General features: G+C 53.3%; 1 protein-coding gene across 1 annotated transcript; it reads left to right on the top strand.

The window, feature by feature from the left end:
* Nucleotides 1-2,820: 2,820 nt before the first annotated feature.
* On the top strand, nucleotides 2,821-7,935 carry LOC309683157 (tektin-3-like; the record flags this gene model as incomplete). The annotated part of the gene is made up of 7 exons (XM_082497358.1): nucleotides 2,821-3,378; nucleotides 3,925-4,008; nucleotides 4,471-4,541; nucleotides 4,791-4,934; nucleotides 5,423-5,645; nucleotides 6,472-6,626; nucleotides 7,719-7,935. 7 exons carry the CDS (start codon nucleotides 2,821-2,823, stop codon nucleotides 7,933-7,935), a joined length of 1,452 nt encoding a protein of 483 aa, XP_082353484.1.
* Between the last annotated feature and the right edge of the window lie 9,563 nt (nucleotides 7,936-17,498).

The raw sequence follows: 17,498 nt of genomic DNA on the forward strand, positions 1-17,498 counted from the left end.
TATATAATCTGTGTGTGTGTAAATTTGATAGATAAAAGTAATAGTAATCTGAGCAAGATGCAAATGGTATGGAATAAGGGGTGGAATGTCCTGGTTTGAGGTAAAACAGAACCAATTTTGTTCAGTAACTTCGCTTGTTAGCTGGGCCTCTTCTAACTACTGAAATTAACTGCATATTGTGCAGACAGTGTTCACTCTCTCAGAGTGATAAGACCACTTGTTTGTAGCTGATGCCCAGACATGGTATGCAGAGAGGCTCCTGCTTATACTTATTGCTATAACCCCCAAGGCCAACCAACTTTGTTATTTGCCCCGTTGGAGGGTCGGAAGCGGAAAAGCATAGTGGAGTCCCACCTGCAGGGAGAAGCGGACAGGACAGGTGACCCAAAACTCACCAACAGGGTATTCCATCCCATCTGCCTCATGCTCAGTATAAAAGCTGAGGGATCAAAGGGGCAGCTCTTCCTTCAACGGCCGACGTCTGAGGAGGACTCTGTTCATCTGCCTGTGATCCCGATTCTGAATCCAGATCCGGAATCCAGTTCCCGTCCGTCACTGCGTCCAGCCTGGGACTGCCCCAGTGCCAGCCGGTGACGTCATTGTCATCTCGGGAGCTTGATAGGGTTTTGTGTCTATTTTTCATTTTTTCTTTTCTTTTATTATTAATACTTCATTAAAGTACTTTAGTTCCTTCTAAACTCATAAGTCTCTTTTTCCTCCTCTGCCTCTCTCTTTGAAGAGGGGTAGAGGGGAGCATCTGTCGGTGCCATCTGGGGTGCCTCAGGTCCCCAGTAGTGGATTTTGGCCTAAACCACGACAGTCCCGTAGCTTGTGAATTTGACTGGTTTCCCTGTGCCATGAAGTCGATTTTAACCCGACTAAAGCAAGACATGTATTTAAAGTGAAATCAAAGTGTGCTAACCTTTGTATACAGAAAACAGTTGGAGTTCTTCTCTATCTCAGATCTTTGGCAGCAGAGGCATTGCTTTCTCATGGAGGCCGGCTCCGTGTGTATGTGTGCACAGAAAGCAGGAGCGGTGGGGCAGGGTGTCAGTGCACCCCTGAGAAGCTGTAAAACATTTGGTCCGGTCTCAGTGTGCAGCTGCAATAGCTGGGAAAACGGGAGGAAACCAAAGGCGGCAATGAGAAGACAGCTGTATCAGCCTGAGTATTTGATGAGCCATATACATAGCTCACAGTTAACCTCAAGTGGTAACATGAAGGAAATGAAAATGTTTCTTCTGGGGACTATGGGGCACAGGGGTGCTGACAGTTGGCCTGATGGGTGTTATCAAAAGTTGGAGACAAGTCCCCTTGATTGGCCGGAGCAGACGCCCAAAGGCTGTACTGGGTTGCCCATGGATGGCAGCGGGAGCTGTCCAGGGACGGGATCAATTGTCCCAGCAAAGGCAGTCTGGTTGCCCAGAGTCTGCACTGAGCTGCCCACGGGTGGCCCCGGGTTGCCCATCAAGAGCACCGGGCACCAAAGTGCTGCATCAGGTTGCCATAGCGGCTGCAGGGAGCTGCCCGGGCAGAACCCGGTCCCTGAGCGCCCTGCGCCCCTGGCAACGCTGCCCTGGTTCTGTGTCACACAGGGCACTGGGGACGCTGCAGTGTCTGGCAGTGCTGCCACCGAACCCCACAGCACAGCAGTGAGTAGCCGCCCTCCCGGGCACTCCCAAGCCTCTGGAGGTTTCGGGTGAGTATGTACCATTATGGGAAAGTATTTTTTATGCAAACTTCCCATTTTTGAAGGACTCAAGTGGCTTTCACGCTGTAACAGATGGGATTGAGCACATGCTTTGTGTCAAACCCCACTCCCACCCAGGCATCTTGTTGCAGCACACCAGTGTCCTCACCTTTCACTGGGCTCTGAGCCAGGCTGGGAGCCGTGGGGAGGGGATGGGGTACCTCCTGAGTCCCCTCCTGAGGGTTTGGCCTCAGATGCGGTGTGTTAGGGACATTTGCTGGCCCTCTGCATGATGTTTCTGACAACAACTGACTGATACCCTGAATCTGAAAAGAGCAGTAGCACCCACAATGCCGTATGCAGTTCTCGGTAGCAAAATCTTCACGTGTGGCCATTCCTCCTAGGGCTCCTGCAAGGCTGCTGTTTACACACCCCTCTGAAAAGACTGTCTGGGATTTCTCCTTTCCAAGTGCATCGATTTTACGTCAGGTGAGGCGTAGGCATTTTTCTTCCTTTGCAAGTCAAGAGAGGGCTGTTCTCTTGAGACTGAAATAGCTGGAGGGGGGTCAAATTTGGATATAGATCTGCAAAGCATCAATGCAAGTGAAGGTGGGGGGTGAGGATTGAGTCCCTGACCCACCAATCACACTGGGTTGGTCCAAAGGGGCGCAGCTATCGGGGCTGGAAAGGGCACTTTGAAAGAGAAAAGGACATCTGGAGTACTAGAAGATCAGCACATACGCCAACCAAAAGAAGCCAATGAACACAAGACAATCACCAGCTACACTTTCACGGGATTGACAGATTTGAGGAGAATGAAGGCTAATATCTGTCATTCTCCTGAGCAGCCATGCTTTGCTTTTCTCCGCATTTCAATACTTGAGGCTAGATACTAAACAAATTCAAATCCCTTTCCAGATACAAATGCTTGGGGTGCTGTGAGAAGGCATTTGCTTTCAAGAGTTTTAGGCCTGTACAGGTGACCAGTGGGTGCTGTGTGCGTTGCTGTTTGTGTTAGAAGCTGCATGTGTTGCTGTAAGAAGGAAGGCAAGTGCAGGAGCTGACTGAGGGAAGTTGTCTTCTATCTCCTCCTCTGTGCAGGACAAGTACTTGAAGAGCAGTGGTCAGGAATGGAGGCTGTCGGCTTTCCCTTAACGGCAAGACGTGCCAAGGTTCTGCCTGCCATCAACACCATGACTGCCAGCTATAAGGACCGTTTCCCGTACTACCCGTTGCCTCAGAGCTCCAGCCTCCCCTGGATGCCCAGCACCTACTCTAAAAGAGATGCCATCAAACCAGCTTTGGCTCCCTTTTCCAAAACTTCCCAGGGGATGACCACCAGCGAGAAGCTCCCTTACATTTCCAACAGAACAACCCTCTTCACCCGCTACACCCCTGACGACTGGTACAGGTCCAACCTGACCAAGTACAAAGAGTCAGAGACTTCCCGGCACAATGCGGAGGCTCTGAGAGTTGATACCACCCGCATGATTGAGCATAAATACCAGCAGACAAAGAAAACACAAGCAGAAAGCACCAAAAGCCTGGGAGGACGTGTGAATGCTATTGAGTTTTGGAAAGGGGAGCTCTGCCGTGAGCTGGATGAGATGATCGGGGAGACCAACACGCTCACAGACATGAAGAAGAGACTGGAGAGAGCCTTGGCCGAGACGGAGGCCCCTCTCCAGGTAAGCACTCTGTCCAGTGGGCTGCAAGCTGTAGCCTACTGCTGGAACAACTGCAGCCATTCAAATGTCTAACTAAGTTCCACTGCAGCTCCGCAAGACCTAGAGAGTTTTTATGAAGAGACCATAAGTTAAGTTTGCAATGTCTTCCCATCTGCTGCATCCCCTATCAGCCCGTTATGAGCTCATCACAATTCTATTTGCTTAACCAAATATTTGTGTAGGCGGAACATCCAAATTCCTGGACTGGGAGACAGAAGCCCATGTCTTCCTACAACACCCTGGGGAGGTCAGCATCAAGGCTGACACAGGTGCCTGTGCCACAGCTCTGGTTGCAGCTGGGACACGCGTGCTTCCTCATGTTGATTTGATGCATACGGTGCAGTTCGGTTTCTTGTTGTCAGCTGAAGCAGCCGCCCTGGGCACTTTGTTCCCCTGGTGTCCCCTCTGTGCCCGCCTAGAATTTCTTTTCTTCCATTTCTTGAGATGGGGACTCTCTCTATAGAGAATCCTGCCCCTGCACCGACAGTGATGGCATGTCCCCAACAGGTCGCTCAGCAGTGCTTGCTTCAGCGGGAGAAGAGGATGGGCATTGACCTCGTCCATGATGATGTGGAGAAAGAGCTCTTCACGGTAAGTTGGGCCACCCAGATCATGTGTTAAAGCCAGTTTTACCTAAACTGCCCTACTGAGGCTTTGCAGCCTTCTTCCCTACCTGGCTCCTTACCGCTGGGGAGGTGCTCAGCTCTTCAACCCCCCCAAAACCTGCTGGGCCAGGGGATGGGGTTCCCCCAGGCAGCAGCATGCCCACGCAGTGTGGGTATGACTTGGCCGTACAGAGGAAGGAATAGCTGAAGAGCAGCTGCGTGTTTGGGTAGCGTGTGGGGGTTCTGTGACCATCTTCAGGGAGTAGTGCACTAAAGACATGCACGCAGTTTGGGGGCACTTTCTCCACTCCCTGCCTGTTTACTCTGGGCAGAAAGACAAGCAGGCAAGTTCTTGCTGTGTGCAGGGTTGGGGAGGTCTGAGGGGACGAGTGGCATCAGGACAACTGAGTACAGACACTGATGATGGGGCCATGTGTCCTTTACCCAGGAAGTCAATGTCATCAGGTCGTGCCAGGAGAAGATGCAGCGGTACCTGGATGAAGCCAAAGCCCAGCTCGCGTAAGGAGGAGCTCCTTATGTCATGCTGTAGGGCTGATGTGCATTTGCAGTTGTGATGTGGACCCCCAGCAGACCCCGACCTCTCCCCACACCCTGCAGATGGAAAAGCCAGGCGGGCTCCCCGGGAAGTGGGCAGTGATGCTCATGGGAGGACAGAGCTGCGTGGGAGGGAGCTGCGGGGAACTGGAGCGGGGAGGAAGCCCTTCCACCTGAACATCCCCAGCGATGGCTGTTGTTTGCATGTTGAAGGTCCAACAGGGCGGCCCAGCACGAGCTGGAGAGGGACCTGGCCCACAAGCAGGCGGCCCACCGCATCGATGACAAGTGTCACCACCTGAGGAGCACCTCCCACGGCATCAGCTACTACCCAGCGGTGGAGTGGGTCGATGCCACGTGAGTGCACGCTGGGCGGCACGCCAGCAGCAAGCTGTGCCCGGGATGCACGGTGCCTCTCCCTGGCAGGGAGCTGCTTGTCCCCAGCCCACTGTCAAGGCACGTGCATCCCGCCTGGAGACAGCTGCCTGAGTGGGACCGTTTCTCTCTGCTTATTGTTATTCTTACTGTTATTGTTATTGTTAACCTTACCTTTATTCTTACCCTTACTCGTACTCTTCTTCTCATTCTTATTTTCTGTTGTTGTTCTATTAAACTGTCTCTATCTCCACCCGTGAGTCCTGGTCTTTCTCTTTCCCCTCCATTGAGAGTGGCTGTGTGGTCCTAGCTGCTGGCCAGAGTTAAACCACAACCTATGCTCAAATTAAAGATGGAGATTTCAGATACATTTAATCAGTGCTGCTCCCAGGCAGGCTTCATGCCTGCCCACGTCCAGCTTCAGCACTACGGGCTTACCGGGGCCTCTTCTTCCCCCTCACCTCCTGAAGGATCTCGGTGCCGGACTCTTGGGCCAAGATCACAGACGACAACATCCTCCGCTCACAGAGCCAACGGGCGGCCTCCTCCAAGCTGCGGGACAACATCGAGAACCTGCTGGTGGTGGTGGCAAACGAGATGCGGAGCCAGTTCAACAGGGTGAACATCGCCTTCACCAAACGCATCAGCGAGACAGCCGATGCCAAGAGCAAGATCCGGACCCACCTGGCCAAGGTAGTCGGAACCCCTCCCTTTCGGTGTGTCACTGTCACTTCCTAGTGACACCCCTGAGGTGGGACCCTTAGGAGTTGGCACCGTAATTTCATCTCAAGGGATCTGTTTTTGCTAGGGCATCCTCACTGGCAGCCTGGGAGCACAGGGATTGCCAGCAGAAAATGCCAATGCTGGTTGCATCTCCTGGTAGTTCCTTCAGAAGCGCTGGCTGCCCTCCAGAACGGCCTTGCTGGGCCTCTGCTGGGCTGCCTGCTGGGGGGGTTGCAGGCTTGCTTCTCCTCCAAGGACGTGCTTTCACTCTCCGTGCTCTGGGGCTGCTGCACGGGCATGCGTGTGTTTGCTTTGCCAAGCAGAGTCAGTGGAAATCAGTGATGGACACCTGCCTCAGAGCTGTGGGTCTCATAGAAAGCTTCCTGAAACGTGCCCGACACTGTATTGAGTAACTGAGGGAAGACGGGGCTTGCAGCACTGCGAGCTGATGCCACGTCTTTCAGTGAGGATCCATGAAGAACCTTCCCTCTCTGAGTTACTGTTGATGGATGATTAGTTCCAGCAAGCGGTAATTTTGGGAAGCTGGGAATTCAATAGGTCCATCAGTGCTCCAAAACCTCCTCTGATGTGACAGCAAGAGCCAAGAGAGGTTTTTCCCTGAAGAAAAATTACTCTTGGCTCTGCGCCTTGATGTGTAGCAGAATGACAGGGGTCTGAGCCCAGGGTCTGCTTATTGAACTTGTATTGTTCTGCAGATGGACAAGAGGAAAGGGTAATTATGTTGTCACTTGAGAAGATACATTTAATTTGTGCATGGGTTTCTTTTTTACGCCAGACGCTGCAGGAAATCTTCCAGGTGGAGAAGACCATCGAAGCCATCCAAAAGGCCATTAGGGACCAAGGGCCTCCCTTAAAAGTGGCTCAGAGCCGTCTGGACGAGCGCACACGCAGACCAAACGTGGAGCTGTGCCGGGACACTGCCCAGCTCCGGTAAGGCAGGAGCGTGGGTCTGGTGGGCTCCTTGAGGAGTTACGGCTGGTAGCACCCGGGGGTAGCACTGCATGAAAAATTAAGCATGGGCTTTTCTTTCAACAGTCCTTCCATAAGCGCACTGCTATAATCAAAAGCAATGAGCAGGTATTGCAGCCTTTGGGTGCTGGGAGAGCTCTGCGCCCACAAAGGAGGCTGTACACCATGGCCGGGTATAGCCTGATGGCACCCCATGAGGGGATGGATTCTTCCCGCTTGGGTAAGCCCCATCTTCTCTCCAGCCTGCTTCCCGGCAGTTGGATGTGCTCAGTTTTGAAGGACGAGCCCTTTACTCTCCAACAGGATCCTGCTGAGATCCCTTAGGCCCTTCCTTTTGGGGAACTGCAAGGAAGGGTGCCCCCTATGGAGAAGCAGAAAGGGCTGTCCTCACCTTCTCCGAGGACACTGGAAATCCTTTCAAGGACACAGTGGTCTGTTTGGGATTGCACGCCGAGGAGCTGTGGAGAAGTAGGCTGGCCTGAGCGCCCAGCAGCACCCCCTCTGAGGCACCCCAAAGTTCACCCCTCCTGGGAGCCCGTTGGGCAAGACTCCAGCTGAAGCCTTTTCAGAGCAATTGAAACCCAGCCCCACAGCCTTTGCAGCATCTCGTACAACAAGGGTTTTTTCCATCCTCCCCTTGTTTCACATTCACTTTTAGCCTCTCCCAGATGTCCTGTTTTCTTTGTGTGCATCTGTGGGCATGGGGAGGATGCCTGCACAGGGAAATCCAGGAGGGGGAGCCAACAAACCCCCCAAACCAAGCAGGAACAGGAAACCACACCTGCTCATCCCTCTTCTTGCTGGCCCGAGCTGCTCTGGGAGAGGCGGCTGCGCATTGCCAAAGCCTTTGAGCAGACTTAACCATGCCTCCCCGCTGAGGTCTGGAGGAACTCTGCCCTCAGCTTTCCCATGCGTCTGCCAGAAACGGGGGTCTGAGTTAGTCTGAGCACGCTGAAGGGGGAAATCCTGTGACCAAGGGGCCCTTCAGCAATGCCACGCTAGAAACCACCCCCACGATGGCACTGTTAACCAGGGTTTCTTGCTGTTTTCCAGCCTTGTCAACGAGGTCCACAAAATCAACGAGACGGTCCAGAGCCTCCAGCAGCGCCTGAGATACACCGAGGACACCCTGCAAATGCTGGTTCATACCAAGTCGGTCTTGCAGCATGACCTGGCCGTCAAAGCCAACACACTCTTCATTGATGAGGAGAAGTGCATGGGCATGCGCAAGACCTTTCCCAGCACGGTGCGGCTGCTGGGTTCCATTTAGGCTCAGCTGAACTCACTGAATCTGTTGTGGGAGGGATTCCCAGTTTGGCTAAGAGGCTTTGGAAATACTTGATTAGAGTTTCACTTCCTGGTGAAAGCCATGAGTAGAAATTAAATGATCTGTTTGTGTGTTATACGGTCTACCGGTATTTTTTTTGCCTTTGTTTTTTCTCTTTCCACTGTACTTTCACGGTGTGCCAGAAAGTCACTGAAAATACTTTGTAAGCGACTAAGAGTAAATCCACCCACGGGGATTCAGTCCTACCCTCTCAGTCGGTGATTTTAGGAGAAAAACTGTCGTGTCTGCCTCCTGTTGAGGCACCTTCTTATCACCTTCTTAGAGGAACACCTTTTCATTCCTTGGTGTTTCCTTCTTGCCTCATCGCTGGAAGACTTCAGGTGTCCTGCAGCGTAGCCAGCACATCTCAGAGCAACAGCCTGTGGGCCCTCGCTAGCACCCTGTCCCTCTAACCTTGGCGTGTCATCTCACAGCTTGTCACAGGTAAGCCTGATATTGTCCCCCTCTCCCTTCAAGCCTCGTTTTAAGCGCTGTCAGGGAGCCCTGATAGCTGGTGAGCAAAGACCTTCTTCCCCCTTTGAGACAAGTGAATCCCATCTGACGCCGGCAAGCCTGGTGCTGTGTAGGCCATCCCCTTATCAAAAAAAACAAAATTCTGTTGGTCACACCAGCCATGGAGCCACCTATTAATAGACTGGGCTTGTCTGTATGTTTCTTCCAATGTCGCTGCCTGTAACTGGAAGGAAAGAGGAAAAAATAACCTGTGCCCCACATCCCCTTACCAACCGTCCCAAGGCCCTGAAGTCTCTTTTGATCGCCATAGGAGGACATGTTGCAGCTTCACCACCACACACACGGAAGAGCAATAATGGGTAATAGTCCAGGTGAGCTGTGTGGGGACATCGCACCCTGGGGAGCTGGGAGGGTTTCTTTCTTGAGGGACCTGGGCATTTCTTCCAGCCCTCCTCAGGCCAGCCAGTGACCGTGGCCTCTCTTCCTTTTCCAGCCTGACACCGGCTGCTGCAGCGCCACAGGGAGGGAGCACTTGGTCACCCCCAGCTGCCCCTAGCACGATGCAGCGAGTGGAGAGCATGGCAATGGACCTGGACAACCGCTGCCCAGTGTGCCTGGACAGCTGGGACGATGCCGCCTATGCCATGCCATGCCTCCACCAATTCTGTTACCAGTTCATCCTGCGCTGGGCTAACAGCAAGCCCGAGTGCCCTCTCTGCAAGAGGAGAGTGCGATCCATCGTGCACTCGGTGAGGGCAGACAATGACTTCGAAGAGGTTGCCATCGCGTCATCTGCCTCAGCCCCCGCACCAGTTGGCACCCGGCAGGCCGGAGGAGCGCCCAGGCACCCAGACACACACAGCCCCCCTCGCCGCTCTGTAACACCTCAGCCGCTGGCAGTGGAGTCGGTGCCCAGGGCTCTGGTGGGCGGCCTCCAGCCCCATACCTGGGCGTTCCTCTTTGACGACCACCCGGCTCTCCTCCAACGCTTTCTGCCCTGGCTCCAACAGCAGCTGGGGCTGATCTTTGCCGAGGAGCCTTCAGCAGCCGTTGTGATGGAGGACCTCATCTTGGCCGTCCTGGGCTTCTTTGGTCTGGACGAAGAGGTCCTGGTCCGGCTGCTGCAGGTCAGCCTCCAGGATCGCGCGGCGACATTTGTACAGCAGCTTATCAACGTCGCCGTGCAACGCTGCAGCGCGGAGGCCCACCGTCTGCTGGGCCTCGAGGACAGCCATGCTGCCGAGGAGCGGGAGGGCAGCCCCGTGGCTGTCCCTCCTCCTGCTGCCTCCAGAAGGGGGTCTCCTGGCCCTGGCCAAGCCACCTCCCGCAGCCCTGCCGCAGACGATGAAGAGGAGCGACCCAACACCTCCACCGCTGCTCTTCATGGGGCTCCCGGCAGCTGCCCGATGCCCCTGTTCCAACCAACGGGGAACAGGAGGAGCTGCATGACGATCCAGGGGAGGTTGCCGCAGGTCCCTCTACTCCCAGCCGCAGCAGGGACCTCTCCCGTGGGGGGCCACGGCGAGGCCCGAAGAGGAGGGCCAGCAGCTCCCAACATTCACCTCAGCCACCCAAGAGGCCACCCCGCCGGCACAACTAGAACAAGGCCCCAGGAGCTGCCAAAACCAGGGCCAGGCCAGCAGCTGGGACACATGCCGGCCAACGGTTCAGTCAGAAGGGGGACTCCAGGGCTGGACCATTCCCCACTGCCAAACGTCCCATGCCTGGTCTCCTCCTCACCACATCATCTGCCCCCACCTCCCGGGGATCTGCTCTCCTACCAGCCTCTACTGCCCCGTCATGCCCTGCAACACTGGCACCCAAATCTTTCCTCCTGCTCAGAGTCTGCACCACTTGGCTCTGCCCTCTGCATCACCCCATGCTCACACCCTGCCAAGGCAGGAGCCACAAGAAGTTCAACAGGAGAAAGAAGTGAAGTCCAGAACCTGGCGAGGGACAACCCCAGGAACCAGCACATTTGGCGCGCTGCTCGGCTGGAAAGCAGCTTGGCGTAAAAAGCCCTGCAGGTCCTGGTGGCCACCCAGCTGATCATGAGCCAACAGTGTGCCCTTGCCACCAGGAGCACTGATGGTGTCCTGGGCTGGACTGGAGAGAGAGTCTGGAGAGAGAGTCTGGCAAAGGAGTGTGAAGATGATAAAGGCACTGCAGCATCTCTCCTCTGAGGAAGGGCTGAGCGAGCTGGCACCGCTTAGCCTGGTGAAGAGAAGGCTCGCAGGGGAATTGATCAATGCATAAAAAGCCTGATGGGAGGCTGCAGAGAAGATGGAGCCAGACCCTGGCTGAGCGGCGCTGGCTGTCTCTGCTGCAGCAGGCGGCTATCGCAAGATGACATCCAGAGGTCCCTTCCAACCTCAGCCTTTCTGTCATTCAGTGAAAGTATTTGAATTGCCTAAAGAATCTATATGAATAACTTCAGTGCTGTTCTATAAAGTCAATAAAGAAAAGAAAGTAGTACAAACTTGCTGACGTTCCTCAAACTCTATTGATCGAATCATTAATACTGTGAAGTTCCAACACGCAGGGACGTCCCCAAATTCACTTATATGTTCTGGAAGACTGCCTCAGCTCAGTGAGCATGACCCCGACATGGGGTACAATTCTGCTGTGCTTATACTTAGTTGCCATCCTCAGGACACGTACCAGATGTATGACACAGGTGCAGGTTCTGCTGCTGAATAAAAGGACTGTAATCTAGGGCTGCTAAGAAAGACCCATAACAATTATGCTATAGAAGAAATATTTCCTCTCTCTTCTGCTGATCTTGCAATTTTTAGTTTAGTGGAAACTGCTCAGTTTTCTTCACCTTACTTTGAGTATTTCCCACTGTTATGCCTGTCCTCAAGGATAAAAAAAACAACAGCAACAAAATCACACATCTCTACTTCCACTATTACACGTAAAACCATTCTGGGAGCTCAATACAGTTTTGTATATATTCATTATTTCCTTTTTATTTTATTCTTAACGTTTTAGTCAAGTAGTTCAGTTCCTTCTGAAATCCTGAGTCTCTCTTTCTCTCTCCTGCCTCTCTTTGAAGACACGTTGACGAGAGCATCTGTCCTGCCACCCAGTGGCCAATCCGGCCCAAACCACAACAGCCATAGAGAATCATACCTCCAGTATCAACTCTGTGCTACAGCTCATAATCAAACCTTACCAGCTATTTAGTCCTCTCAGTTTTTATTGACACAGAGCAAGTTTTGCAGACCCAGTCCAGTTTTGTTCCGGGGAAATTCTATCTGGCCTCATCTTTCCAGGGCCAGGCATCACACACCGCAGCAGGTAAAACATCCTGTCCTGCAGAACGCCCGTTTTCATGGGGGAGGGAAACAGCACTGCGGGTAGCATGATAACGTAGACCACAGAAGCAAGTGGGCAGAGCTCCATGAAAACACTGCCAGGCTTTTTGCCACACAAGGACTACCCCTGCAGTCTTGTCAGAGGTTGCTTACTTAGCTTATAGCAGTCCACCCCTCCAACGTCAAAGGTGTCGCTGCAAGACTGAGACCCCAGAGATGCCACAGAAAGCACCATCTCCACCCCTTTACCAAAGCGGTTCCCGGTTAAGTACCAACAGCAGGAATTGCTGCTGCCCACTGCTCTGGGCATCCGCCACCATCCACCCCACACAAAGGGCCAGCTGGGTATCTCCCCCATGGGCACGCCAACTCTGCAGACTCCTTTCAGGTGTCTTTTCAGGCAGAGCAGACACAGACCAGATGAGTTTCAAGCTGAAACACGACTTTGTCATGCAGGCAGAGAAAAAAGCTCTCAGAACTTGAGAGTTTTATTTCACAATCTGAAAAATGACACACAGCGTAGGTACAAAGACAAGGAGACGCTACAGTCCACAGCAGGAGCGGTGGTCAGGCACTCTCCCTGCACCTCTTTGCCAGGGACGGTGCTCTTGCACAGGCAGAGGTATCTTCTCCCCTCCCCAAAAGCGCACCGACCCCACAGACAGACATTTCTCCCACACCTCCTCTGAAGGAAGGCTACCAGCGTCCCACCTGCAGAATTAGCCAGAGACTTCTCAGCACCTTATCATGCCGCTGTGCTTTCAGTCAGAACGGCATTTTTGATTATAAGCAACTAAGGGCAGAACTAAAGTAAATCTCCATCAAAATGCAGCAAAACCATGACACTGTTCTTATTCCTCCGGCTTCTTTCCAGAGTCATTTACAAAATACCATTCCTCTCTAGGCCACTCCTAATGGACAGCCTTTCAAGATTTTTCAAATCCACAGCAGCATCTTCTTTAAGAGTTTAGCACCCAACACAGAGCTGAAGGCATTTCTCCTTCTCCTAAGAAAGCCCAGCTCAATCTCTACTTTGCTTCCCATCTTCCCCACCCCAACTCACACCAACACAGCGCACGCACCTCCTCAAGCAACACTTTCTTTCACCAAAACACAGGACCTGTTTCTGAAGTCAACTGCCGGAGGGACCAGCGAGAACTGCTTGGGCTCTTCTACCTGTGACATTGAAAGGGATGTTGAAGTGGGATTTCAGTAGTGAACTCAACATGACAAACTCCAGCAGAGGTAAGAAAAACACGTTTTTTAGGAACTAGTTCAAAACAGGGCCCAGGAGCACCACTAAGTGTTTCAGTGCCACATCCCCCCTCTCCAGTAACACCAGAGTCGCAGCAGAACTCTAATCTGTAACAATAAACGTATGAGGCACATACTGCCTGTAAAAGCAGAATATCCAAAACTGCAGGCAAATCCTCACTGGCACAGAGCAGCACACTTCAGTCCTCCTCAGGGTCTCTGTTGAAAGGGTGGTAACTGGAGCAACGGGATTTGCCACTGCCTCCTTTCTTCCTACAGAAGAAAGCTATCGAGTATTGCCATACATTTGCCTTTCTGCTCTGGCAGAGCCCTTTCTTCCGCAGGCCTCTCTGAAGTCCTTGGGAAGTGCGGAGTGCCCACAGCTCTCCTGTCCCACCCCCAGCGCTGGAGGCAACCCAGGGGAGAATTAGAGCAGTCGAGAAGCTGCTCTGGCTTGCGTTGCTGTGTGAACGCATGCCGACCACCTCCACAGACGCAAGGCTAACGGCAACCCACCAGCAAGGAACGCTTCTTGCACCAGCCTTCTTCAATACCTACATACTTTCGTGGGCCTAAGCCCAGGTCTCCCATGACAATTTTCATTAAGCTGCATTCTAAGTGATGATTTTTCAAAACACTCTGGAGATTGTCCTTTCTTAGCAGCTTTCTAACTGCTCAATCAATGCAAAGTATTATTTTTCCCACACAAATGGAAACTCATTGGTCTCAACCTGATATTACTCGGTGTTCCTCAAGAGTATCAGCCTTTTCTCCCAGCTGACACTTCAAGAGCAGATGCAGCAGCTCAGCCATTTCCCAAGAAATTCTACACAAATTTGCAGTACCTGGAACTAGGTGCCTACACAGAAGTCACATCTCATGGGAAAACACACGTTTAAGGCCATCCCTCACACTCTGGTGTTGCTGGCCTTCTTTTGCATACATTTGTTTTCCTAGGTATAAGGATTAACAAAACCATGAATCATTTGGGTCAGTCTGCCACACCCTGCAGGTAATACTGCATAGCATGTTTTCCAAGTGTTCACGGCCCTGGGAGTCACGCTTGCCCACATGGAACAATAAATGCTCAATAATGCCCAGATCACAAAGCCAATACGCTGCTTGTGTGCACCAAATAGAAGGCAAAAGCACAGGAACTCCTATGCAACAAGGGTCCGAAGAAGCAGAAGAAGCTGCAAGTCGAAACCTGAGTCATCAGATCCCAAATTTGGTCCAGTTGTTTTGTGAGTACGAGTAGCAATGAAGACACACAGAGCGACAAACACAGCAATCCTCTTGGTGTCTTCAGGAAGAACCTAAATCATTAGGCACAGTCAGAAATGGTGAGCGTCCTCAGATCATGTGCCTGAGCTCAAAAAGGAAACGTTTCTCCTCCAGACTGGCACAACCTGTGGAAATAAGACTATCAGGAATGCTGCTGAGAAGGAGAGAGATTAAGATGGGCAGATCAAAAGTCAGCATGTTGCACCTTAACCTGCGGAGGGACAAGGGCAAAAGGTTACAGAATTTGCAAACGCGTGCTCAGGGAACAAAGAAATACTGGAAGCAAAGCCGCGGCTCCCCAAGGCTTGTGTCCTGGGCTCATGGGAAGGAAGCACGGCTAGCAGCTTGGAAACCTGCCAACCTGATGCTCAGGCTTTCCTGAGATAAGGCTCCAAGGCAATCCTCAACAGCTGTCTTTTCCCTCTACTTCCAGGAGCTGCAACAACAGAGAGGAAAGAAGGAGGAGAGAGACAATGGAGGAAAGAGGAATGAAACCAAGCCCACCAAGTGCCAAGGTATAGCCATCCCTGCTGAAAGGAGCACTCCCCCATTGTTTAAATCCTTCCTTTCTGCTCCTTGGCTCCGTCAGGATCCTGCCAGCCTGTGCTTTCAGCAGCAGCCTTTCTCTCCCGGGTGAAAGCAGAGCGCTCCAGCTCGCTCTTAGCTGCCCTTGAGCATCTGCCCGTGACAGCACACACACCCAACTTCACGCATCTCCTGCCACGGGCAGCCGAATCCCAGAGGCGTGCATGCAGCAGCTCTCTTCTCCCCCAAACACTCTTGCTGGCATGTTACCCACCTGCCTACTCAGAGGTCGACAACTGCTTAGAGGGTCTGCTATCTTAACCGGCAGTCAAGTAGTGCCAGACTATCCAGTCCACAAGCCAGCTGTAGCTCGCAAATCTCTGGGTGGGGGTTCAGCACACAAGTAAAACTTTTGCTGCCACCCACCCACTGATGCTCCGTGGATTCCCTCCTGTGCTGCAGCCCTGACTTCTGTGGCTCCCTTTGCTCAGGGGCACTTCAGACTTGCAGCAAATTGTGCTCAGATTCCAGCCCTTCAAATACAAGCCGCATGTTTTAGTCATTCCACATAGGGGAATCAACCCAAGATCACAGTACATCATCAATCAAGTTCATAAAGAAAAAGGCTGTCAGTAGGTGAGGGGTTTGGGGGTATTTTATAGGAAAGAGCACCTGCTCTTCCAGGTGTCTCAGCCTTCCAAGACCAAAGCGTGGAATACTAAGAACTACGTAGATACAGCATTTCCATCGCTTGAGCCTGCACTTGTTTGTGGCCTCAGAAGGGTCCGCACAGCTCCGTCATTTAAGAGAGCTGCTGCTCTAAAGGCAGGCACTCCAATGAAGAATTCTCAAGCAGTTCACCACACTCCATCATGAAGCTGCCTCTCCTGAACAATGCAGAAAACCAGGCTGCATATAAGGTGTTTCTAAGGAATCATTTTTCTGGTACTGGTTCAATAAGTCACACACCTACCTAAGCACTAAGGCTCTGCCTAAGAAAGCAACGACACAGAGAATTGCTCACACCACAACTAGAAAGTACAAAGTTAAATCTTATCAAAATGAAACGGAAATATTGGAACGGTCACAGGTTTGTTGTTGTTTTAGTTTTTGGGTTTTTTTTAAATTTATTGGATGTCACCAGGTCTCTCTTTAAGCCATAAAGCACTGATTCAGCTGATGAAGAACATGACATGACATCATTGAGGCAATGAGCTCTGTGCTTGAGTTCTCTTCCCTCAACTCTGAAGGCACAGAGAGTCCCCACCAAGCAGCAGATCTTCTCTGTGCAACACCAGGGTGGGTCTGGCGTCATCTTCAACCACCCATTGGGTAGCTGAGGCAAGAACCGGCCGGGGACAGCAACCCGCCATGGGCCTTCCCGTCCGCAGACTGAACACCCCTCCTCCAGGCCCCAAGGACCTCGGTGGCCCTACAATGGACTCCTCCTGTCGCCCCTGCGCAGCAGCATGCACCAGGCCAGGCCCTCTGACACTGTGGCCGCTGTCCTGTTGAGGCCTGGCACAAGGAGGGGGCTGGAGCCCAGGGCACACCAGGGGACATGGAGGGCAGACCCACTGCTCAAGGGGCAGCCTTTCTCTCTGGAAGCAAAAGGGCCGCCCGCAATGGGGCCTTCAGGGCCTCAGGGGCCCCCCTCCCAGCCACAGCAACGTCCGTTGGTGACATCACCGGCTGGCCGTTAGGCAAGCAGGCAGCCCTGTGGCTGGCCCACAGCTCGCTCAGCAGCCGGACACAGTCATGCCAAGCCTGCTTGCGAGAGGAGGAGGCGGCCAAGGGAGGCGAGTGCCCACAGTGAGTGGCACCAGTGCCTACATTGAGTGGGCCCAGGGCCAAGAGGCTCATTGGAAGCCCTGAGGATGCCTCCCCAGCCCAGGAAACGCCAGTGGGCTGGTGCCAGCAGCAGCAGCCCTGCCCAGAGAGATGAGCCCATGGAGGTCGACCCGCCACAGAAGAGGGATAAGGAAGAGCCCATGGAGGTGGATCCCCCCACAGATGACACAGAGCCCATGGAGGTGGATCCATCTCCCGCAGGCCTGGTGGGGCACACCACCACCACGGCCAGGCTGCCTCCAGCAGCACGCTGTCCAAAGCGCCGCAGGACCCTCGCAGGCTGCCAGGGACAGCCACAGCGCAACAAGCGGCGCCAGCCGCACAGACGACGCTAGCCGTAAGTGGGCAGCGGGTGGAGGGAGGTGATGGGTGCCCTCTGCTGTGTCCTGCTCTGGGTTCCCCCGTGCCAGACAGAGATGGCCATAGTGGAGAAAAGCCATGCCCCGGTGCCTCCCGGTAACCACCCAGCTTCCGTTGAGCTCCCAGTGTTTGTCAGTTGCAGCCAAGAGCCACCAGAGACAGCAGGATGGAGCTGTGCTGGCCCAAAACAGCACCAGCAGCAGCACCCCGCATCCCATCCTTACTGTGGCTGCCTGGGCCGTGTCCTTGGGGCACGGCCAGGGTCCTCCAGTCCCGGGTGGAATGGGCCAGGCCAACTGCTGCTGTGGCTCTAGGTGGGCTCTCCCTGGGGCTCGGGGACACGCGGGCATGGCCGGGCCCCACAGCAGCAGCCTTTCACATACCCACCGCTCTCTGCTCTGCAGGGAGCCTCTCAGAAAGGGCACGGTGGTGCTGAGC

This window comes from Vanellus vanellus (assembly GCF_965231255.1).
Source record: "Vanellus vanellus genome assembly, chromosome: Z".
Lineage (NCBI taxonomy): Eukaryota > Metazoa > Chordata > Aves > Charadriiformes > Charadriidae > Vanellus > Vanellus vanellus.